The sequence below is a fragment of the Culicoides brevitarsis genome, chromosome 2, assembly GCF_036172545.1.
Source record: "Culicoides brevitarsis isolate CSIRO-B50_1 chromosome 2, AGI_CSIRO_Cbre_v1, whole genome shotgun sequence".
Taxonomy (NCBI): domain Eukaryota; kingdom Metazoa; phylum Arthropoda; class Insecta; order Diptera; family Ceratopogonidae; genus Culicoides; species Culicoides brevitarsis.
In genome coordinates, this window is record NC_087086.1 from 18,983,958 (window position 1) to 19,007,938 (window position 23,981).

General features: G+C 30.7%; 4 protein-coding genes and 1 long non-coding RNA gene across 18 annotated transcripts; 1 reads left to right on the forward strand and 4 right to left on the reverse strand.

Moving 5' to 3' along the window:
• Positions 1–1,412: 1,412 nt before the first annotated feature.
• Positions 1,413–10,129, reverse strand: LOC134830227 (probable serine/threonine-protein kinase DDB_G0291918). 9 transcript variants are annotated; one of them, XR_010161958.1, is made up of 5 exons: positions 9,580–10,129; positions 8,974–9,057; positions 3,933–4,004; positions 2,312–2,686; positions 1,413–1,555 (listed from the first exon to the last, which is right to left on the reverse strand). XR_010161958.1 is itself a non-coding variant. In XM_063843638.1 (4 exons), the coding sequence occupies exons 1-4, from the start codon at positions 9,899–9,901 to the stop codon at positions 2,526–2,528; spliced, it is 639 nt and encodes a 212-aa protein (XP_063699708.1). In that variant the 5' UTR covers positions 9,902–10,129; the 3' UTR covers positions 2,079–2,525. The 9 variants fall into 9 exon arrangements, 1 of the variants encoding a protein (XP_063699708.1); XR_010161957.1 differs by having other exon boundaries at positions 1,413–1,582; XR_010161963.1 differs by having other exon boundaries at positions 1,413–1,626; positions 2,391–2,686; positions 9,580–10,007.
• Positions 10,130–11,109: 980 nt separating this feature from the next.
• On the reverse strand, positions 11,110–11,690 carry LOC134832104 (uncharacterized). Its single transcript, XR_010162042.1, has 3 exons — positions 11,484–11,690; positions 11,268–11,403; positions 11,110–11,209 (listed from the first exon to the last, which is right to left on the reverse strand). It is a non-coding gene; the product is annotated as an uncharacterized LOC134832104 (long non-coding RNA).
• A 731-nt stretch (positions 11,691–12,421) lies between these two features.
• LOC134831223 (bifunctional peptidase and (3S)-lysyl hydroxylase Jmjd7) lies at positions 12,422–14,838 on the reverse strand. Its single transcript, XM_063844897.1, has 5 exons — positions 14,446–14,838; positions 14,160–14,310; positions 13,859–14,011; positions 13,102–13,433; positions 12,422–12,784 (listed from the first exon to the last, which is right to left on the reverse strand). The coding sequence occupies exons 1-5, from the start codon at positions 14,525–14,527 to the stop codon at positions 12,522–12,524; spliced, it is 981 nt and encodes a 326-aa protein (XP_063700967.1). The 5' UTR covers positions 14,528–14,838; the 3' UTR covers positions 12,422–12,521.
• A 749-nt stretch (positions 14,839–15,587) lies between these two features.
• Positions 15,588–21,897, forward strand: LOC134832804 (protein transport protein Sec24C). Of its 2 annotated transcripts, XM_063846970.1 has the most exons (10): positions 15,588–15,716; positions 15,850–16,011; positions 16,077–17,852; positions 18,209–18,457; positions 18,928–19,216; positions 19,283–19,443; positions 19,501–19,669; positions 19,727–20,520; positions 20,581–20,714; positions 21,269–21,897. In XM_063846970.1, the coding sequence occupies exons 2-10, from the start codon at positions 15,886–15,888 to the stop codon at positions 21,276–21,278; spliced, it is 3,708 nt and encodes a 1,235-aa protein (XP_063703040.1). In that variant the 5' UTR covers positions 15,588–15,716; positions 15,850–15,885; the 3' UTR covers positions 21,279–21,897. The 2 variants fall into 2 exon arrangements, with proteins under 2 accessions (XP_063703040.1, XP_063703041.1); XM_063846971.1 differs by lacking the exon at positions 21,269–21,897 and having other exon boundaries at positions 20,581–20,718.
• A 94-nt stretch (positions 21,898–21,991) lies between these two features.
• LOC134832805 (zinc finger X-chromosomal protein-like) lies at positions 21,992–23,966 on the reverse strand. 5 transcript variants are annotated; one of them, XM_063846973.1, is made up of 3 exons: positions 23,665–23,966; positions 23,016–23,532; positions 21,992–22,160 (listed from the first exon to the last, which is right to left on the reverse strand). In XM_063846973.1, exons 1-3 carry the CDS (start codon positions 23,741–23,743, stop codon positions 22,094–22,096), a joined length of 663 nt encoding a protein of 220 aa, XP_063703043.1. In that variant the 5' UTR covers positions 23,744–23,966; the 3' UTR covers positions 21,992–22,093. The 5 variants fall into 5 exon arrangements, with proteins under 5 accessions (XP_063703043.1, XP_063703042.1, XP_063703046.1 ...); XM_063846972.1 differs by having other exon boundaries at positions 23,614–23,966; XM_063846976.1 differs by having other exon boundaries at positions 22,070–22,139; positions 22,984–23,532; positions 23,614–23,966.
• Positions 23,967–23,981: the final 15 nt, after the last annotated feature.

Consider the following 23,981-nt stretch of genomic DNA (forward strand, 5'->3'; position numbering starts at 1 on the left):
TATATTCTGTGTAAATATTAATTTTTAAGGTTCTTTATATATTTAATTATTATACGAATCGCTTTCATTTTCTTTCTTTTTTCAAAATTAAAAAAAAATATAGAAAAATTTAAAATAATAGAACAAATTCTCTTTGATAAGTTTTGGCTCAAAGCTAAATAAATTTAATTTTGAATATCATAGATATTTTTTGGACAATATTTTTTTGGAAAATGGTTTATTTAAAAATTAACACTTAAATATTATTAAAAAAAAATATATAAAAAATAATAGAAATGGAGAAGTGGTAATTTTTTTCTATAATTTTTAACATTTTATGCATAAACACAACAACATTATAAAATAACATTATAAATGAAAGAAACTGAATAAAATTAGTATATAAATAAATAAAGTAAGTGAGTAAGTTCTCTGATTATAAATATATATTAAATATAATATAAACTTTAAATAAAACAAAAAAAAATATTAATAAATAATATAATGATTAAAAATTGTTGAAAGCATAGATTTATCAAGAAAAATAATAATAATAATTATGAAAAAATGGTAATAAATTGAATAAAAATTATTATTATTATTAAAGTCTAAGAACATAATAATGATAATAATAAATGCAAAAAAAACTGAAGAAAAAAATAAATATTGTGTTAAATAAATTAATTATTAATATTAACTAAAAAGATAATAGAATGAAATGAAACATTTTCAAATTCGTGAAATTTGGAAGAAAAAAATTCAAAAAATAATAAAAAGAAGTTGTTTTATTTTAAAATACACAAAGAAAAATAAAAATCTGGATAAAATAATAAAAAAAAATATTTGTTTTATTTTCAAAAAATTTTCTTTCTGATGAAATCCATTCGATATTGCTCGGGGGCAGTGGTGATAGCTGTTGTGACCATTTTTTTCACACAACCAGCTAACCACACTGCCAATGTGCAATATCATTGCACTTTTTTATTTATTTTTTTTTGATCGATTTTTTTATTTATTTATTTTAATTATACGCACGTGTTTGGTGATGGATGTTTCCCCTGCTTTATTAAGGCAATGCCGATAGCCGTTGTGACTTTTGACTTAACACACAACCAGCTAACCACACTGCCAGAACACCGCAAGGATCTACAAAAAACAGCATCAAAAGGAGAAAAATTACACATTTTTGTGGATTTTTTATTAAGTTATCGCGGCAATGCAAGTAGCGGTTGTGATCTTCAGTTTTGTGAACTTGTGAAAATATTTTTTTTCAATTTTTTAAATGAAAATTAACATGAAGCTAACAACACAACCAGCTAACCACACTGCCAAAATACCATAATTAGAATTTTTGAAGAAGATTTATAAAAAAAAAATAATTAAAATTAAAAACTTACCCAAAAACTGAATTTTCTGTTAAAAAAGTGCGAATGATTGATTAAAAGAATGATATTTTTAATGAAATTTCCAATTTATTTGTACAAAATTTACGGTTCTGGCAGTAGAAATATTCAACAGTCTTCAAAAAATTTTAATCCTAATAAATTTTGCGTATGACTTAAATGACTATCAAGTTCTGATTTCAAGCGAAGCCTGATCAGTACTGAGAATGTTATGTAATAAAGACTCTTCAATGGTGTTGGTGAGCTGCGAGACTTGCGTTGAACGTATGGAAGAAAAAAAAATATAATACAATCGAAATTATTTCTTAGATTCATTTTTTTGTGTACTGTGTTGTAAATCATCATCGTCATTATTATAATTTGTGAAGAAAAAAATTCCGTGGAACTCACAGTGGGATGATTTTTTATTATTATTTTTTTTTTTTTTGCAAAATTTTTAATATTTTTTTTATTTTTTTTTTTTATTAAATTTTTAAGGATTTTTTGCTTAATTAATTCATATAAATAAATTAAAATTAATTTTTGAAATATTCACTTCAACATTTTTAAAAGTGGGCAAAGTGGAAATTTTTGTATTTTTTACGAAATTTAATTTTATTAAATTGAATTTAGTTTAAAAAAAAATATTTTTTGAAATTTTATTTTTTAAAAAATTAATTAAAATAATTTTTAAATTTACTCTCTGAATGATTTTTGAATTTTTTTTAAAGAAATACTTTAAATTTTTTTTTATTTTTTTTAATCTCAAAATAATTCAAAAGATTAAAGTTTCAGACAAATTTTTTTTTTATAAATTAGGCTTTAAATTTTTAATTAATTTTTTTTTTTTAATTTTTTAACATTTTTTTTTTATTTTCAAAAATTATCCCACTGTGTCCGTACTCCTTCAACCTTAGCCACGCATGATAGAAAAAAATCGCTAACAATACATTCGTGAGTCTACTTCCCGCGTATCTATTCAAGTAGGAGAAGCAACAAGAAGGAAGTTTTTTTCAGTTCTAATTTAACCGTTCAGGAATTCGGCAAAAAAAACTTTTTTTTTTAAATCACCAACACCATCAAAGTCTTCTTAAAGTTAAATTGAGATGAACTGATGAATGAAATAGTAAAGTGAAGAAGTGAGAATTAAATGAGTGAATTTCCTTATTCCGTCTGAATGAGACCCTTCATCTCCAGAATCGCATTAATTTTTGCCTTTTTCGTGTCCTCATCCACGTTCTCGAGCACCGCCTTGAGCGCTTTGATGATATCGCTGGCCTCGCACAAAAGTCGCATCTTTTCCACATGATTGAGCTGCACTTTTTCTGGAAATATTCCAATTTAACTTAATTAACAAAACATCGGTCTGGGACTACTTAGCATTTACAACATTATTGTTGTTCGGATTGATTGTTATCATTATCATGCATTAGCAAATTTAATTAAGTTTTTTTAATGTAATTATCCAATCTGGTCTATATTTGTCTATTTATAGCGTTGTAGCGTCGTCGTGTGACAAAATTTGTACGGCTCGACGGTGTAAATCTACGAATTTGTAGAGTAATACGGAGGATTAGTCATGTTTTTGTTTTGTCATGTCCTAATATTGATTATATCGTGAACGGATTTTGAACCGCAGCGAAGGATAAATTATTAGAATTAAATGAATTCCGGGAAATTTACACGAGGGCGGGTAACGAGGTCAAAACTTAGTTATCTAGTTGAGGTTAAATGGATTTTTTTTCTGTTTTTGGATCAAAACTTGTTAATTGACGATGTGAAAATTGACAAAAATGATAAAATCACTGAAATTTTATGGCAAAAATTCAAAAACTAATTGAATTTTTACTTTTTTTAAGAAACAAATTAAAAGAAAAAAATTTTAAGTTAAAATTGTCTCTGCCTTTTCAAATTTTCTTAGTGAAAATCATAAAATTAGTCGAAATTAGGAAAGAAAATAAAAAAAATCATAAAAATTATTGCAAATATTGATATTACAAAAATATTATTGGCTTTGTATGAACGTCAAAAAACTTTTAAAAATTCGAATTTTTAAAATTTTTATTTTAATGAATTATTGCTCGTTATCTATAATAACTTTTTTTGTAAAAAGTCATGAAAATTAATTAAAAATGCGGTAATAAAAATTTTTTGAAAAATTAGAAAAAACATTTGGCTAAAAAAAAATGAAATTAAAATTAATAATTTTTAATAAAATATAGAATTAATTTTTATTAAAATAATTTAAAAAAAAATTATTAAAATTAATTAGACAAAATTAATTTAATCGTAAAAAAAAATAAAATTTCTGTCTTTTTGATCAAAATTCTCTAAAAATTATCTCACTGTGTCATCAAAAAGGACCAATTTCGCGATAAAATCGTTTGGTGGTCCAATAAAACGACAAAAAATCTACATCTTCCATGTAATCGAAAACTAATAAGTCACAGTTGACGGCAAAAAAAAGTCGATCAATATATCATTTTTCCTCCATATTCTCTCGATACATGAATAAAAACGACAAATTTCCGTACCAGATTACGACAAACGAAAAAAATTGCAATAACTCACCTATGGCAGTTGTGGATGATGTAAATAACATCTGTTTCTCATTTTCCGATGCCAATAAAATTTTCATCCGTTCTGTAATGACACAAAATAGGTTACAGCACAAAATGTTACAACAAAATCGCAAAACAGGCTTTAATAAGTCATGTAACTAACTCTCCATATCACCACATCGCAGCAATTATTATTATGAATCATCCAAAACGCGCGCGCAAACATGTTCTTGAATCGAATTGAATTTGAGATGTAATTAACGAGATTAAACTTTGTGGAGGCGTCTTGTTAGCGAAAAAAACCGGTTCAGGGATGCAAACGCGACTTGAATAAAATTTTCCGATTGAGCTGTTTTCTGCAGAAACAATGGTCGTACGTAGAAAAATCCGATAAATTGTGACCGTACAAGGCACGTCGTTGCCGTCTTCATCTCAAATTACAAAAAAAAATTGCATATAAAGTCATGGCACGAGTATTTGTGTCTCCACCTATAAAACTGCATTAAATTGCATTCGATATAATTTTAAATAAAAATTTATAAGGCAGGCAGGCTTCGAGATTCAACGATAACGATGACTTGATGTTAGTTAGAACGAGAGAGAGACGATAAAAATCAAATGATAATGGCTCATAAAAAAAGGATTTAAAAGTGCAGTAATGGCATCCTTTCATGGTGTTGCATGGAGACGCCGAGCATTTTTTAAAAATTTTCTTTACCTCCTTAAAAAAGATTAATGAACCGTTCTTTTGAACTTTGGAAACAAAATTGGTTTTCCCAAAAGAAATTCTCTTTTGCGGAAATTTAATGAAAAATTTTTTTCAAGGTCGACTTTACTTACATCTCCACTACAAACACACTAATTGCTCATTTTTCCTACAGATAGACCTTTTTGTAGACTCGCAAGCTATAGATATTGTTTCATTTATTGTATAATTTTTTGCTGCATGAATACCTCTTCTTTTCAGTCGTTCCGTGTATTTATATTAATTTTACTTTTGTGTGTTTGAGTATAACTTTGATACACATTACTTAACAATTTTTTTATTATTTTTTTTGTTCGTATCGTTCGAGTTACAATTTGTGTTCTAACGACTAACATCCAGGGGTTTGGATAGGATGTCCCTTTAAAAAAATTATTTATTTTTTTTTTTGCTGGACACATTTTTCACATTTTAAAAAAAATATTCAATTATTTTTTTTAGTTTTAAGAAAAAAAAAAAACATTAAAATAATGATGAAAATTAAATTCAATTTGAAATGTAATTTAATTTTTTACTGTTTATCAATTTATATTTTTTTTTTTTGTTTAAAAAAAAAAAATATTTTGAAAATATTATAAAAATTTGAATTAACCTAAATGTATGAAAAATGTTAAAGTAATCGAAATAAATTAGGTAAATAATAATTTTATTTTTTTTTTGAAAATCCTTTTTTTTTCATTTTTTTTTTAAATTGGTCAGACGATTAAAATTTAAGAAAATATTTTTAAAAAATTAAAAAGATTTTAAAATAAAAATTTTAATAAAAAAAAATCTATTTTGCCAAAATTTAGTATTTTCAAATTTTCTTCAAAATTTGAGTTGAAATTTCAATAAAATTTATTTTACATTTTTTTTTTTTTGAGTTATGATGATAAGAAAAAACGAAAATTGCAATGAAAAGTACTAGGTATAAAAATTTCTATTTACTGAACTTGATTTTTTTAAATTTCAAAAAACAATTTTTTGTTTTACAAAACTGTTTTTTCAATTAATTATTTTTAATTATTAATTTAAATAAATTTAATAAATAATTTTAATAAATTAATTTTAATAAATAATTGTAAACTAAATTTGTTTTTGAAACCAAAGTTATTTTTTAAAAATCTTAATATTTATAAATTTTAATTTAATTTTGCAATAATTTTCATAATATTTTTTTTTAATTTTTAACTAAAAAATGCTGAATTTTTTTTAACAATTAAATTTTTGAAAATTTTTTAACAGTTTTTTTTTTTATCAAAAATACATTTTTTATAATAATATTTATGAATTTTTAATTTTTTTTCTAAGCAGAAAATTTTCAAATCAAGTCCACCCTACAAAGTTCCAAGCCCAACAATTTAGTAAAAAGTATGACTTGTCAATTTTTTTTCGCTTCATTTTTTCATTTCATAACAGCAAAAATAATAAAAAAAAAACTACATACATCATCAACACTCAGAACAAACAATTGAACCGATGAGCAACGATGATTGTTCCTCCAAGCTAAGCTCATATGATGACTTTTTTCTGCTCCAAGTACTCGCAGCTACAAAAATTCTGGCATCATTCGGGTATCATTCTGTCGTCGGTCGCTTACGAACACATGTAAGTGTGTATTATTATAACCTTTTATGATCTTCACCTATTCGCAGAGCGATGTGTTGAGTAATGAGTGCTTGAGTATTTGTTATTATTCAATATTTTGTACTTGTACCAGCATTTGAACGGAACAAAGAGAAAAAGACGTCACTACTTTGGGATAAATTCTGTGTGTGGGTCGATTCGTGATTCTGAATAGAAAAGAAACTCGAGTGACGTCAATTTTAATCAAAAAATCTAGTTTAGTACAAACTTTTTTTTATCTTTTTTTTTTAAGAAACATGCAATTTCTTTATATTGCCTCATTGTCTAATAGCACGTTTTTTTGTGCAGCACTTTTATATACGTTTGCTTAATAGATTAGCGCAACAATACTAATAATAATACTTTTTGCAGCAAAAAAGTGTTTTATAATAAAATATTGCGATAAACATATGACTCAAAGCCAAAATATTCTCGCTGTATGTCTATGTGGATGGCATTGACAATGAAATTTTCATTTTTTAATGAAACTAGGTGAAAATTTCTTTTTTTCTAGGGTGGTGATGAAATACTGAGGTGAGGTTTCGTATTGATTTTTCTTTGTCCTTCACGATTTTTTTCTTTGTTTGATTTTGTTAATTTTTTTTTGCAAATTTTTGAAAATTTTCTGTCCACTCTATTTATTTATAAATGAAAACAACGAACGAACGTCAATATATTCACGTTAAAATACGAAAATTTCTCCCTGAACTTGAACGGATAACTCTTGTACATGTGTTTTGGGTCTGTATAGCTAGCGCAACTACAAGCAAAATTCTTTATTTGTGCAATAATTAAATTGATGTACTTTCGCATGCCTCTTGCATATTTTTATGGAACCTTTCCAAAAAAACCGACGTTCATTTTCAAGATCATGGCAATATTTTTTATTGAAAAAAAAAAAGAATTTTTTTATGGTTTGTCGTTTTTTTTTCGAAAATGCTGCCTTTTTTCAAAAATAAATGATAAATGTTCCGAGCTCGAAATTGCTGCGTTATAGCTATAGCTGTTTAAAAAGCGGTCGGATTGCATTCTGATGGCACGTGTTTTAAATTATTATTATTGCATTTCGTGCTCATTTCGTGTACGAGTTCTGTTTGTGTGAAAATACAAAAAAAAAACGTGAACCAGGCGTCGTCACTTGTTTATTTTGTAAGCGGATCAGCTGTTTAAATTTAATGTTTATAAATAACAAAGACGAATATTGTTACTTTTCGAGCGTCAAAAGTGATTGGGAAGTAATTTGAATCGCATATTCGTATCGATTTACGGTGCAGATTGATTTGCAAAAGAAAAAAATAAATAATTTGCTTTGTGAGCGTGCCTTATCCGTTTTATTTTAATGCATGGTGATTTTTTTTTCGAGGTAAGAAAAATCCAAATGAAATTTATTTTTATATTTTTCCAATTTAATATTTTTAATTTTTGAAGAATTTTTAAAAAGAGTAAAACGAAAAAAATCTTTAAAATGCCAAATTATGACAAAACTTATAGTTTTCAGCCATTTTAATTTTTTTCTGAATTTTTTCTATTTTTTTAGTAAACTTTTTTAAATCATTAAAATTGTCAGTAAAAAAATTAATTTGTTAAAAATAAAAGATTCAAAATTTTTGAATTTTTTTAAAAAATCAAATTTTTGAAAAATTTATAAAAAAAAATTATAGGGACGAAGAAAAAAAACTTTCATAAAGAAAAATCACTTTCCTGGAAAGTAAAAAAAAAACGAATAATTTGGTAAAAACTTTAATATTTATAGAGGAAATACTTTTAAATTTTGTGAGGCAAAAATTTTGAATTTAAATAATTTTTTTTTTTTTGTAAATTGAAGTTTTAAAAACAAAATTAGTTTGAATAAGAATTTTTAAAAAATTGTCTTGTGATGAAAAATTAATAATCTTATTTTTGAAGGAAATTTTCATGGGTCTCTCAAAAATACACTTTTTTCAATTCTGCCTATGAAAAATATTGAAAAAAATATTTTTTAGAAGAAAATTTTAAAAAAATCATTTAAAGTCATTTTTCTTAAAAATTTTTCTCAGAAAAAATATTTTTTCACTTTTTATATAATTTTTTTTAGTTGATTTTCTTTTGGTACAGCCTAAGTTTAATTTTATTTATTTCTCAAGTAATTTAAATTACTCGGAAAACTTTTCTAGAAATTAATTAAACTCACTTTTTATGCATTCAAATTGAATGCCTTTGCTAGAAATGGACTGTAATCAATCAACTTTTCTGTCTTAATTTGATTAAAAGCATGAGTAATGTGTCCTTAAGCGACCTCTTTCATCGTTTCTCGCTTATTGTGACACTTTTCAGTGGAAATCAACAAAGGTACATTTTTTTCCTCATCATAACATATGTGTTAAAAGTAATGTTTCTAGCTTTCCCTTTGCAATATTCATACATCACAAATTGTACAAAATGAAATATGAATTCATTTCGGAGAGGCGCAATACATTCTTGTGCGCAGTTAATACACAAAATCTCGCTCTACTTGGTGCACACAGCACTTACCTATCCCTATAATTATATGACGACGACTCTCGCAGTAATAATAACAACAATAAAAAAAAGTACAAAGAATTTCATAATACAAGCTGGAAATGGGAGAAATGATGATGCAATGGGGGAAAGAGTTACTGACAAAGAAAAGCCTTTCTTTTCTCGATTAAACTAGTTTTCCTACCTTGATCGATGGCAGTTTTGAGTGCTTCGGATGAAACGGGCTTTGGTGTGTACTTTAACGTGGTGCTCGATGAACTGGCAGAATCTAAAAATTGAGGTTTTTTTTGTGTCAGAGAGAGAGGTACAAGTTAGCTTTTCACAAGTTATGGGTGCAAATTTAGCTATTATTAGGTATAACGTTTTATCACACATCAATATATATCGCTAGAAGGTAGTCATCATCATCATCGCAGCAGTACAAACCGCTAGATAGATGCCAGAGAGGCACACACAAGCACACGACAGGCACCCGTGTCGTAGAAAATCCGTCGTATGCTTAGTGTATATATGGAAATTTGTTACAACTGCGCCATATTTTATTTTTCAAGTTCAAGATCAATATTTTCATTTTTCTTTTTTTTCTATTCGCAGTTCGTTTGTTTGCCTTTACATAATTTTTCGCCCGTTTTGATCCGTTTAGCGATATTTATTGGTTTAGGACTTTCGTAATGTGTTGATAAATGTCAATATTGATTGCGATTTCCTTTTTTTCCGTTGAAACATAAGGAATATTTTTTTGGATTTTAAACACCTGATCAAAAATATGTTTGTTTTTAATAGAAATTACCTTCACTCTTTTCACTGCTAATTATTTTCGTTAATTGCTTATCTAAATATTCGATGCAGTGTTTGTTATTATTTGTATTTTTGTTGCCATCTGAGTTATTTTCACTGCAATTTTTGTTGTTGTTGCCAAATAAAGTCAGTTCGTTCAGTCCAAGTTGGGCAATCAGATGATTTTCGTCGATAATTTCACCTACATCGGAATTGATTGCCGTCGATGGATTAAAAAGATCTTTTAAGGCACCACACTCATCGCCATTTATGTTGTAAAATTTATTTCCCAAGAGTTCTAGCGCAATTTCCGTCAATAAAAATGGGACTGACATCGTGATTTGTGATTTTGGCGTTTGTTTACTTGCACTTTTTTCACTATTTTGCAATGAAATTGCGGATTTTCGCGTGGATTTATTGATATTTTTACCTTTGTTCTTTTGGCTTTAGCACAATTATAATAATATCAACACTTCCAAGTCTCACAATAACACAAGTTTTTACTTAAAACGCAATTATCAAAACACGAGAAAACAGTGTTTTCGAGAAGACGGCTGCCGATACTCTACTACTGCCGAATGTTTGTTGGCTTTGCTTCCATATGTTTTTCGGTGAGAATGTGTGTGTATGCGCGGTACATGCGAATAGGCAATGTGAGTGTGTGTTTGTGCATTAGAGTGGAACGTTTTGAGAATTCAGATGAATCATTCTTAGGCAAAATATTATGAAATCAATATTAGAAAAGTTCGAAAGGAATTTTTAAAATAATTTTTAAATTTTAATTCTTTTATTTTTTTTTTAGATAAACAAAAATGAAAGTTAAAGGAAATTAAAATTAATGGGAACTAAAAAAAAATCTTATAAGAATTCATTGAAAAATACATTCCCTTGTGAAATAATGAATTTATTTGGAGATTGTGTTAATTGCAATAGATTATTACTCTAAAATAGTAGAATTCTTTTGAACGTTTTTTTAAGGACATGATCCAACCAGGCTTTTGTACAGTATCAGCTTTGTCTACCTTCAATATTTCTATTTCTTGTTAGGAAGCCGTTATTTATTTTATTTATTTATTGCAACAATAGGTTTAAAAACCCTTGGTTACATAAAAATTAATTTTCATTTGGGGCGAAAAAGCCATTGGAGAATTCGCCGGCATAAAAAACACATCTTTTCAAAAAACATTTATTCATAGTGTCATCCTTCTCAGAGTTATAAGTTCTATTTAGTTTTATCGTATGTAAAAATTATATTTGTGAGAAAATATCTATCTTTGCAGGCGAAATTCATTCTTCCTGATAATTTTCTTTCCACTTGTTACTTACTTAAAAAATTTTTAGGATCATGTTCATTTTACTTTTATTGTTTGAACTGCGAAAAATTTCTCTGGGCACGTACTTAGCACTTTAATTTAACTTTGAAGTCTCAAAAATAAGCTCCATATCTTTAACTTATCGTATTTCATATAAGGAAATGAATTCCTTCTATTTTTTAAAATCAACTGCTTTTGTTTTTTTTTTGTAATCTTAAAATCCATAAATCCAATGTTTTTTGACAGCGAAGCCTTTTGTAAATTCTTTCGATAGGATTATCTTCTGTGAAATTTAACCCTGTAACTTCGGAGATATCAATGAAAAATCCACTAGAAAATGAATTTGATAAGCTTTCACATAATTTTCATGCGACATGAAAATACTTACCAAAACATTATTACTTTGATCCAGTCTAACGTTCTATATTTGATCTAATCCATGTATACTTTTGCGGCTTCTTACCCACACTCACACACGAGCTAAATAATAAAATTATTGGTTTATTGATGTAATATCACAATTTCTGCCAAAAACAAAAAAAAAATCTTTTCGTCAACACACCCAAATCTATTTTGCCCTAAAAATCACAAAACGCAACCATACCGTTAATTTTACTTTTCCCTTTTCAAGGTCGCTCATTTTCCTGAACGTTACTTTTTTTCGCGAATTTTCCTCAACGAAAATTTTTCACGACGATCGCAATACTTTTTAGTTGCAAGCCCCGAGCCTGCAATGGACGCGCAGCAAGAATCTTTTTCACAAGGCCAAGGTCAGGATGTGCATATATAGTTGTGAAATTGAAATTTTGTATGTCCGTAGCGTCGTCATCGCTTATGCATATCTCCGCGCGCCATATGAGAGAGATCCGAACAAGTGTATACCGAAATAAATGCACATTTATAGATATGTATGGCCAGCTCTTTTTCAAAAGTGCCACACATGCGCACAACTGCGGAAAACCCAAACATGTATTGGAATTTCGTGCATCTACGGAGAGATCAGCGACAGCAAAAACCAACAACTAACTTACATGGATGCAAAATTGCTTTGATGAAATCTATATAAAAAGATGTATAGACGTCGTAAATTCTAGAAAAAGTCGGAAAAATGAGATTTTCAAGACATTTTGGAAGGCGACAAGCACCTGTCAGGGCTTCCAAGGCGATCTTTGATGTTTTTTGCTTTCGAGTACAGCATAGAACAATAACACCCACCCATCTTCGTGAAAAGTTCAAGTTCATGGCAACATTTTTTTTTTCGTACAACTATCGTCGTTATTCGTTCAACTAACCAAGTGACGTACTTGTGTGTTAGTTTTTGCACTCGTTTTCCGCTGCTTGCGTCCCCCTGCCGTCCAAATACTTATCTCTCTCTATCGATTTGTTTGTATTTACACTGCTGATGCTTTGTTTTTGTTTTGTTTTTAGCAATTTTAGTTTTGACAACAACATGAGTCACTCTCAGCGATGCCTTCTCGTCGAATGTTCGGTCTCCACATGCAAAAAAGGGAGAGATATCATATGTTGACTCATAGATAAAATTTTTGGAATAAATTAAATTGTTTATTGTTGACGTAATAAAAACATTCCGGACGACCTAAAAGTTCGTTTCAAACGAACATTACTGACTAGCGACTGTTTTTTAACTGCCATATCCACAAAGTTTCTCGACCATCTTGTAGTAACAGTATCTCGCATCGTAGTCCATGTCGTACCAGAAATTGAGACTGATATTTTTGTGACTTTGTCGAACGTGATGATACCACATACTTGGCAGGTACAACATGTCGCCAGCATTTAAGCGAACTTCGTATTTGATTGCTTCGTCATACGAGGGATATTCATCCAAATCGGGGTTTAAGGGGTCTATTGAGACCCATTCAATGACAATTGGCTTCTTGTGGTCTGGAAAAAGAAATAAATTTCATCAGGACTGAAACAATTTTTAATTTTAACTTAACTTTAGCTTAAGTTTGAGTAAAAATTTTAAAAATAATTTTACTTAAGAGCTAAATTTTTGGCATAATATGGCATAAGTTTAGTTTTAATTTAAAAATTAAGACACATTTCAAGAATATTAATTTTTTTTTTATGGAAAATAAGTTTTTTGTATATATGATTTGCTTGATTTTTCTAAAACTTAAACTTATTCCATTTTTACCTTATTTTTTTTTGGTTCTAAATTTCATAATAAAAATAATTTTTTGAAGCAAAAAAATTACCATCAAAAATTGGTTCAACCTCCATTTGGCCATTTCGATTCGTTTTGTACACTGCTGACTGATATTTCTTCCTTGGCACGTTCGGAACGTCTGTTGGCGGGATCAATATGAAGTCCTTATGTCCCGATACAACGAAGTAAATGTTTTCGTAGGGATCTTTGTGCATGGAAGTCACTGCCCGTTCATCGCCCATCCAAAAATTACAAGCGTCAGGTGATTTGTTGAACGCTTCCTTGGCGAAATTTAATAAAGAATCGTCGATATCCACTAAAAGCTCTTCAAAATCCATTATGAGGTTGTTGTTCTGTGTCTGGATGTAATTCACAGGAATACTAAAAATTAAAAAAAAAGTTAATAAAATATCAAATTTCAATTTTAAAAATTAAAATAAAATTTAAAAGCTGCTACAAATTAAATTTATTAATTACTAATGACTTCTAATGAAATGAGAAAATTTTACAAAATTAAAATTTAAAATTAGAACAAAAAATTTTGAAAATTTAAAATACTCGAATTTAAAAAAAATAATTTAAAATCAAAATTAAAAATAAACTGAAATGTTTTTTTGAATAGAATTAATTTTAAATAAATAAATTCAAAATAAATCTGCAATTTAACAAAATTGCTTGAATTAAAAAATTTAATTTAATTTAAATATTTGCAAGTTTTTTTTTTATTTTATTCGATTCTTGGATTCCAAAAATTTAGAATTTTTAAATTTAATTTGAAGCGGATTAAAAATTGAAAAAAAAATTACCTCCTTTCGTTCAAATTATCCAAAAATTGTCCCATTGTCATCGTCTTCTCTTCCGGCATGACAAAATACTCGATTCCCTTGTACTCGGCAATCCCGTCTGCGTAACCATTTGGCGTCAGTGCCACCTTTACCGGTTTATTCTCCATCGTTTCTCTGCCGAAGGACTAATGTTTAAAATGAAGCAAAAATTCAAGTTCATTCACAATCAAAAAACCGATTTGTTTTTCAGGTGAGCCAATTAAATTGCATCAAAATCACAGCAAGTGCATTTATTGTGTTCCAAAAACGCCACACGCCTTACCTAAAATACTGCGAACTCCATTTCGTGATGCAAGGCCACGTGCATCCCTCGCGAATGATCAACGGAATATTTTTGCTGACATAATCTCGCAGAAACTCCATCGCCGTGGGCACTTCGTAGAGTTCGGGAATTGATCGCGGCAAAAACAAGTCTGTGAATTACAAAAATTTTTTTCGGGTAAGTAATAAATTTTACATTAATTTACATGTTCAAGGTCTCGCAAGCTATTTTTAGAATTATGTAATTTTTGCAAGGCGCGATTTAATGAGATTTTGAGTTTTCTTACCTCGAGACTCCTCGTTGAGCACGGCGAAAGACTCCTCGATCGTCTTCTCCATTTTTAGCAAGTCAATTACGGAATCTTTCATCCGTTGTAGTTGGACAACGACTACAGGAAAAAAATTTGGATGGCTTTCAGGAAAATTATTTTAATAAACTGTTGGGCGAGACGTTAAAAACACAAGTAAAAGCACGCTAAATTTAGTGTTCGTGTCGTTTAAATGCTTAGGGCTGCCATAAAATGTTTTTCTTTGATTCATGTGTGAATGATTTCAAATAATTTTTAACTTGGAGGACTAATTCAGGTATTTTAAATAAGAAATCGTCGTAAAATAAAGTTAAAAACTTGTAAAATTCGTCAAAAATGATGAGAAAATCGCAGTAACCCTATCGCGTGTTGTTTTGATGTACCACCTGATTTTGACGTTTGAACCCTCTGGGACAATTTAATTCGACAATTTTTGATAGGCGCCATTCATTTATGGCGTCAAAAATTTTTTCAAGCAATTTTTGGTGAAAATTGAGTAAAGTTGTCTTCAAAAAAGTATTTTTCTTGCTTCGGATTATCAAAATATAAGTAAAAATAAAAATAAATAAGAAATTTTTTAGTATTAATCATGTTGAAAATTTCATCAAATTTAAAGAAAAAATTATTGAAAATTTATGAAATTATTTGAAATTTACGAAATTTTTAAAACTTATGAAACTTCTCTAAAAATTTTCTTAAATTGTTCGAAAATTGATTTTTTTTTTAAAATCCAATCATTTATTATTTTAAATTTTTGTCAATTTCATACGAAAAAGTTTAAAAAATGTTTTGAATTTTTCAATTTGGAAAATTTTACTTTTGAATTTTTAGACAAAAAATTTTTGAAAAATGTCAAAATTCATGTGACGTCATTTATGAATGGCGCCCTAATGATTAATTTTTGATAATTTTTTATTTTGGATTTAATCATAATTTCTAATGAAATTTCGTATAAAAATTAAAATCTAATACACTCACAAATTTTCATAAAATTTAGACCGAAAATTGACAAATATTTCATTCATAAAAATTAATTTTAATACAAAAAATTAGAAATTTCGCTCAAATTCTGCATTTGTCATGCATTCAAATGTTCGTTAGGGTCACGAACTGCTAGGTGACGTGGAAATCGTTTTCGTCAAGAATCACTTTCCATCGCTATTTGTTCGAAAAAGTCCTTAAAACTCCACGATTTTGTCTCCAAATTATGATAAAATTGTGAATTGCGAGACGAGGATACCAATAAAACTGTGAGTGTCACGTGAAATGCTTTAAAATTGCGTAAAAATAACTTTTTCCGTGTGTGATTATTTTGCTTTCGAAAAAAATGGATTATGTGGCTAAATGTTAATTTGTATTTTTGTGTCTGGAATTTTTTTGTAGATACGAACGACTGCATCAAAAAGCAAGACAGAGAGGATGAATCCGCCGCAACCAAACTTTTACAATCCGCAACAACAGCAACAAAGTTGGGGAGCTCCTCCACCAATGACATCAGCTGCAGGTCAAGTACCTTTTCAGAATGGAAATCAAAATGGGGCAAATGTAAGATTATCTCGCGTTATCACCAAAATTTTTAAATTTTAATTTTTTTTCTTGAATTTTTTTAGTTCATGACCCAACAAATGGCTGGAATGAATTTAAATGGACCGCCAGCACAATCGCCTGGACAATTTCCGCCTCCAATGAATAATGCGGGAGGTCCTCCGCCACCCATGAATGCAGGACCGCCAAAACAAATGCCTCCAATGGGCTTTCAAGCGCCTCCGCCAATGTCGGCGAATCAACAACAAGCACCTGCTCCTCCCCAACAAACTGCCCCGATGCCGCCAATGGCAAATCAACAGAAAGTTGCGCCTCCCCCAATGGCAAACAATAATTTTCCGGCACCAGCAACTGGCGCGATGCCTCCAAGTAATAATTTTAACAATAATTTGCCGCCTTCTGGACCGCCACCAATGAATTCAAGACCTCCTCCAGCAGTCAATGGAGCCAGTTCACCTCCGTCAATGAATCAAAATCAATTTTCACCGCCGCCGCAACAACAAACGGCGATGGGAGGACAACAGGCAACGATGAGCCCTCCGCCGGCGATGGGAAGTCAACCTCCTTCGATGGGAAATTTGCCGCCGCCGATGGGAAATCAATCGCCGATGACGAATCAAGGTCCTCCAATGGGAAATTTACCTCCTCCGATGGGAAATCAAGCTCCCCCGATGGGAAATCAAGCTCCCCCGATGGGAAATCAAGCTCCCCCGATGGGAAATCAGCCACCTTCGATGGGAAATTTGCCTCCACCGATGGGAAATCAATCGCCGATGACGAATCAAGCTCCTCCAATGGGAAATCAAGCTGGTCAACCTCCAATGGGCAATGCAATGATGGGAAAACCTCCAATGGCGAGTCAACCCCCGATGGCAAATCAACAACAGCCTCCAATGGGACAACCACCAATGCCAGGAAAGCCTCCGATGATGAATCAACAGCCCCCGATGATGGGTCAACAGCCTCCAATGCCGGGACAACAGCCTCCAATGCCCGGACAACCGCAAATGATGAGTCCCCCGATGTCAAATCAACATCCCCCGATGCCAGGACAACCTCCAATGATGGCTCAACAACCAGGAATGTATCCAAATCAACCCCCAATGTCGCAATATCCTCCCATGCCCGGAGCTCAACCACCATTCCAACAGCAAAACGCCTACAATCAGCCGCAACAACAAATGTATCCGGGTCAACAGATGCAAACGCCTCCCTTCCCAGGTCAACAACGCCCCGGACAGATGCAATACAACCAAATGCCTGGGCAGCAATATCCCGGAAGTCCCCAATATCCCCAACAACCAGCTCAACCGCAACGACGTCTCGATCCCGATCAAATGCCGAATCCCATTCAAGTCATGAGCGAGAATCAGCGCACGGCTGGCGGTGTCTTTTCGACAAATCAAGCAGGACTCGTTCCTCCATTGGTGACAACGAAGTTCGTGACGCAAGATCAAGGGCAGTCAGGTCCGCGTTACATTCGTTCGACAATGTACAATGTTCCCGTCAACTCGGATATGATGAAACAAGCTGCAGTTCCGTTTTCGTTGATCATCTCGCCCTTGGCGAAGACCGTGGAGAACGAATATCCGCCACCAATTGTCGATTTTGGCGAAATTGGTCCCATTAGGTGTATTCGGTGCAAGGCTTATATGTGCCCGAATATGCAGTTTATCGATGCGGGACGTAGATTCCAGTGTTTGTTGTGCAAGGCAACGACGGAAGTTCCCGCGGAATATTTCCAGCATTTGGATCACACGGGACAACGTGTCGATAAGTACGAGAGACCCGAATTGGTGTTGGGAACTTATGAGTTTGTCGCTACGAAGGATTATTGTCGGGTAAATACTTTTTTTTTATTTTTTGAAGAAAAATCTAAATTTATTTAAAACTTTTCCCCGGAAAAAAAAATTTTTTTGACTTCGGATTATTTTAAATGAAATTCGGACAAAAATTTTTTGAAATTTTTTCAAAAAAAATTTGAACATTTATGAATATTTTTCTTAATTTCTTTTAAAAAAATATTTTTTTATTCACAAAAGATTTTAATAAAAGTCGAAAAAATATTTTAAAAAATTTTAAATAATTTTGTGAAAAATATTTTTGGAAAAAAAATTAATGCTAAGTTTTAAAAGAATTAATTTTTTACAAAATTTTTATTGAAAAATTATGAAAAATAATTATTTATCATTTTTAGAACAACACTCCGCCAAATCCTCCAGCAATTGTGTTTGTCATCGATGTTTCGTATAACAACATCAAATCCGGACTTGTTCATCTCTTGTGCAGTCAAATGAAGGAAATTGTCAGGAATTTGCCCAAAGATCAAGGTTACGACAAATCCGTGATGAAAGTTGGATTTATCACGTATAACAATACTGTTCACTTTTACAACATCAAGAGCTCATTGGCGCAACCCCAGATGATGGTTGTTGGTGATTTGCAAGTAAGTCTCCTTATGACATTAAATTAATTTTCTAAAAAAATTAAAAAATTATTAAATTTTTGATAAAAAAAAAATACAAAAATATTCAAAATTAATCAAAATTGTTGTCAAAATCAGTTTAAAATTCAATATTTTCTTCCGTTTTTTAATTTTTTAGAAAAAAAATAATAAATTTTGAAAAAAAAATAATTATTCTTATAAAACTTAAAAAAAAATTTCAAAAAAAAAAACAATGAAAGGTCTCTAAAATTCCAAAAATTTTCTGCTAAATTATTGCCCGGGACTTAAATTAATTTTTTAAATTAAAAATATAAACTTTTGAAAACCATAAAAACTCAAAAACTTCAAATATTTGTCAAACTTTTACTTTTTTGAGCAATTTTACCTCAAAAATCAAATATTTTCATCAATTTGTCTAATTATTACCATTTTTGACTCTAAAACTAATAATTTTTTAAAAATAATTTCAGGAAATGTTCATGCCATTATTGGATGGATTCTTATGCGATCCCGAAGAATCGAGCGCCGTCATTGACGCTCTCATGGAACAAATTCCCAAAATGTTCGCCGAAACACGCGAAACAGAAACAATTTTGTTGCCTGCAATTCAAGCGGGCTTGGAGGCATTAAAAGCTTCCGAAACTACAGGAAAACTTCTTATATTCCATTCAACGTTGCCCGTTGCCGAAGCACCAGGCAAGTTGAAAAATCGTGATGACCGCAAATTGCTTGGAACTGAAAAGGAGAAGACTGTTCTCAGTAAGTTTTTTTGAATTTTAACAAAAAATTAGAAAAAAAAAATTAAAAATTGTATTTTTTGAACAGCTCCTCAATGCACCGTTTACAATAACGTGGGACAAGATTGCGTTCAAGCAGGCTGCTCGGTGGATCTGTTCGTCTTCAATAATTCCTACATCGATTTGGCTACAATTGGACAAGTTTCGCGTCTCACTGGCGGTGAAATCTATAAATACACATATTTCCAGGTGAATTTTTGATAATTTTAATAAAATTTCGGGGTTTTTATGATTTTTTTGTTTCAGGCTGATATCGATGGTCAACGTTTAATTCAAGATATTATCAAGAATGTCTCGAGAAATGTCGCATTTGATGGCGTTATGCGTGTTCGAACATCCGCTGGCGTTCGTCCAACTGACTTTTACGGGCATTTCTTCATGTCAAATACGACTGATATGGAAATTGCTGGAATTGGTGAGTTTTTGTTCAATTTGAGTCAATTAAAGTTGTTTTTTAATCGATTTTTTGTAGATTCATCGAAATCTATCGCCATCGAGATCAAGCATGACGATAAATTGTCACCCGATGAGAACGTTTACATCCAAGTTGCCCTTCTCTACACATCGTGCAGCGGTCAGCGTCGTCTCCGCATTCTAAATTTGAGTCTGAAATCGTGTACGCAGCTCGCCGACTTGTTCCGCAGCTGCGATCTCGACACCACGATCTTGTTCCTCGCGAAACAGGGACTCTTCAAGTTGCTCGAGAACACACCGCGTCAAATTAAGGATGCCCTGGTGCAACGTGCGGCGCAAATTCTCGCCTGTTACCGCAAAAACTGTGCAACGCCATCATCCGCGGGTCAACTCATTCTGCCGGAATGCATGAAGCTGTTGCCATTGTATATTAATTGCTTGCTAAAGAACGACGCCTTCTCCGGTGGCTCGGACATCACACTCGACGACAGATCGTACGCCATTTATTTCGTTCTCTCTATGGATCTGCCAATTTCCGTGGCGTTCTTCTATCCGCGTTTGATACCCATTCACGACGTCGATACCGACACGGACGACATTCCGGATGCCATTCGGTGTACGGGCGAGAAAATTTTGGACGATGGCGCTTACATACTCGAAAATGGCGTTTACATGTTCTTGTGGCTTGGGTTGGCGTTGTCGCCGGAATTTACGCAGCAAGTTTTCGGAGTGCCGTCCGCACAACAAATTGACACGACAAGGAATGTGTTGCCGGTGTTGGACACGAAATTGTCGCATCGTGTCAGAGGCATCGTTGATCGGATACAGAATGAACATAATCGATGCATGAGGGTAATTTTTCTTAAATTTTGTATAAAAAAACTGAAAAATTATCGAAAATTTTTATTTTAGTTAACAATCGTTCTCCAACGTGACAAATTAGAAAATGTGTTGCGTCACTTCTTGGTTGAAGATCGTGGTTCTGATGGATCTGCCAGCTATGTTGACTTTTTGTGTCACATGCATAAGGAAATAAGAGCACTTTTGTAAGTCATTCACTCCTAAAAAACGTTCCAAATTAATTTTAAACTTTTTTTTCAATTGGCCTACTTTCCCAAATTCAGATTTTTATTATATAATTTAGATAATTTATTAGAAAAAATTGTCCTTTTTTAAAAAATTTTCCAAAATTTCTAAAAAAAAAAAAATAAAATTTTTGAATTGAAATTAGAATTTTAAGAGATTTTTTTTTATAAAAGTATTTTTTTTACAAATTTTCTGAACATATTTTTTTGTATTATGAATTTGTTTGACAATTTTAGCATTTCTAGTATTTTTTCATTATAAATTGTTAAATTTTTTTGTTTAAAAAAAAATCATAAAATTTATTTTTAAATGCCAAAAAATTTTTGATCTTTGAATTTTAATTTCTTTTATTTTTTAATATTTTTTTTTTGTTTTAAAAAATTTATTTATAAATTTTAATTATTTTAAAAATTTTGAACATTAAAATTGAATTTAATTTTGCTTAAGAAAAAAATTAATCTTGAGCAATTTCCTTTATAAAAACTTCAAATATAAAATCTAAAATTTTTTTCAGACCTTCCTAGCCACAAACTGAACGCTGGGTACCGCCACCAATAAACAACAATCGCGGCAATGGCAGTGGCGTCGACAACAGAAGTATATCTCAAAAACAATTTCATCGAAATCGGTATCGAAAGGCTTTGTCTGGCAAGTGGTAACAGTTGTATGGGAAGTGAAAACTTGTGTATTAAAAAAAATAAATAAACAAATAAAATATTAAAAATTATATAAATATATCGCTAAATACTACATACATAAAGAAAACACATTAGGGTACTTTTTCTAATAAAAAATAAAAAAAAATAATTAATTAAAAAAAATCAATTGTTACAAGTAGCAGGAAGAAATTTTAGAAATATGAATTAAGAAGGAAGCTTATAAAAATGTTCCAATGCAATTGACAGAAAAATCTTTATATATTTTTTTTTGAAATGAGTTTTTATTTTTTTATTATTTCTAATATTACTCTATTAAATATTACAATTATATGTTGTTGTGGTAATTTTACGTACACTTTAGTAATGATGATAGTTGATAATAATACAAATAAATTTTTGTTTTTTCCATATATCAATATATATTTTTTCATATATTTTAATGAAAAAAAAAATGTTAAAATTCCTTTAACTTTTTGTGTTTGGCGATTCTTTTGAAGAATCGTCTGCGAAGAGCTCTGATTAAATTCTATATCTCTTAAAGTTAAGCCTTAATTGTATTTTAATAGTATTTTGACGATCGATTCATTAATTTTATTTTTTAGGAGATTGGATGAAAATTAAAAACTTATAGAACATTCATGTCATTTTTATGTCACTTATTAATATTATCATCTTCAAAACTAATTAAAAATATACAAACTTGATATATACTTAGAAATTTTTTTCCTTAGATTTAAGTTTTTTTTTCTACAATTTTTTTCAAGAATTTTCTTTTTTTTTAATAAATTTGATCGTTAGATATGTAAAAATTACAAAAAAAAAAATGAGATGAGGTCGCTTTAATTTTTGTTTTTTATTGAACTTTTTGCCCCAATTTCAAAATTTTAAAAAATTAATAAGACAAAAAAATTTTAAAATTTTCACGTAAATATTTGGCCTTTTTTAATTTTCTAGATTTTTTTTTTAATAATTTCTACCAAAATTATTATTTTTACTTTTTTTTAAATACTTATTTTATCACAAAATTATTTTTATTGACTGAACTCAATTTTTGAAAATTTTTTACTGTTATTTTTTTTTCTTTAAATTCTTAAATTATCAAAAATATTAATTTTCGTTCAAAAATTGTTTGAATTCAGTTATTTTTTATTTCAGTTATTTCAAAACTTATTTTTTTTTTTAAATTTCATATTATAATTCCCATTCAGAAAAAATTAATTTTTAAAATTTTGGGAAAAAAATTCAAAAATTTAATTTGAAGCGACCCAATTTTTGTAAAAAAATGAAAATTCTTGAAAAATTGCAGTTAAGTGTCTCTCTTTTCCTATTCTCTACTACGTAAATATTTCAAATATTTGTTCTTTCGTTATTTTTTTGCTCTCGAAGATTAATGAATATTGCATCTTAGAAGATTCTTTGTCGTGAGGACGAATGACAAATGGGTTTCATGGAGATCTATACGTTAATGATTGCTTTTGTCGACAAGAAACAATTAAAATTTTGATTGGTGGGCGCGAGATCGCGATAATGATCAAAAAAATAAAAAAAAATTTTCAAAAAAAAATTTAACGCGGAGGTCTCCGTTCGTTCTAGGGATTATACGAGGTTTTTCGTCGTCTCTTGTTGGCATTAAGAACGTCATCGTTGCCTCCCTTGTGCACCGTCTGCAGATGCATATTCAAGTCGGTGGCATCGCAAAAAATCCCGCCGTTGCACAAATCGCACGAATACGTGTTCATACTGCGACACGAGTGCTTGATGTGATAAACGAGCTGCTTCGTCGTTTCGTATGTGCGCAGACAGATGCCGCATGCCAGATGCAGAAACCCGTTGTGTTTGTTCTTGCAGTGCGACTTGAGGTTGCCGAGTTGCGTAAAGGACTGTTTGCAGTCGGAACACGCGAACGCCCGGAACGTCTGATGAATGGCAAGATGTGTCTGGAGATTTCCGGGCTGCGAGAAGCTCTTCTGGCACACGGCACACACAAAGGGCTTCTTGTTTTCGTGCGCTGCAATTATGTGGTACTTGAGGTTCGCTTGTTGCACGTAGCATTTGGAGCAGTAACTACATCGATGTTGTTTCTTGTTCAAGTGCAGCAGGTAATGTGTGTCCAATGTAGCTGTAAATGAGAGAAAAAAAATTATTTAGACACGAAAAAGCGAAAAATGATGAATTTAGTTCCGGGAAACGCTCGCTTTACCTTTAGTCTTGAATTTTCGCGGGCACTGCGGACAAATGAATGCATATTCACCTGGCAATGTCTCGGTCGGCTTCACATCCAGTGCCAATGGCGGAATGTGATAGCTCGGCTCTGGCTTGATGATAGACATTTTTCGCCTTTGTCGTTTTTCCTCGTCGTCTTTATTGTTATTTTAATCGACCCGAAATTGGTTTTGCGCTTTTTGCGTTTTTCTCACGCGTTTGCCCAGGTCCAAGTGCTCCGAATGAATCCCAGGCCCGAAAACTCGCAATTTCACAGGAATTTCCTTAGTTTTGAGTTATTTTTGTCACGTTTTTTGGCAAAATATTCAGCTTCGTCGCTGGCTTGTTTATTTTACGGATCCCCAG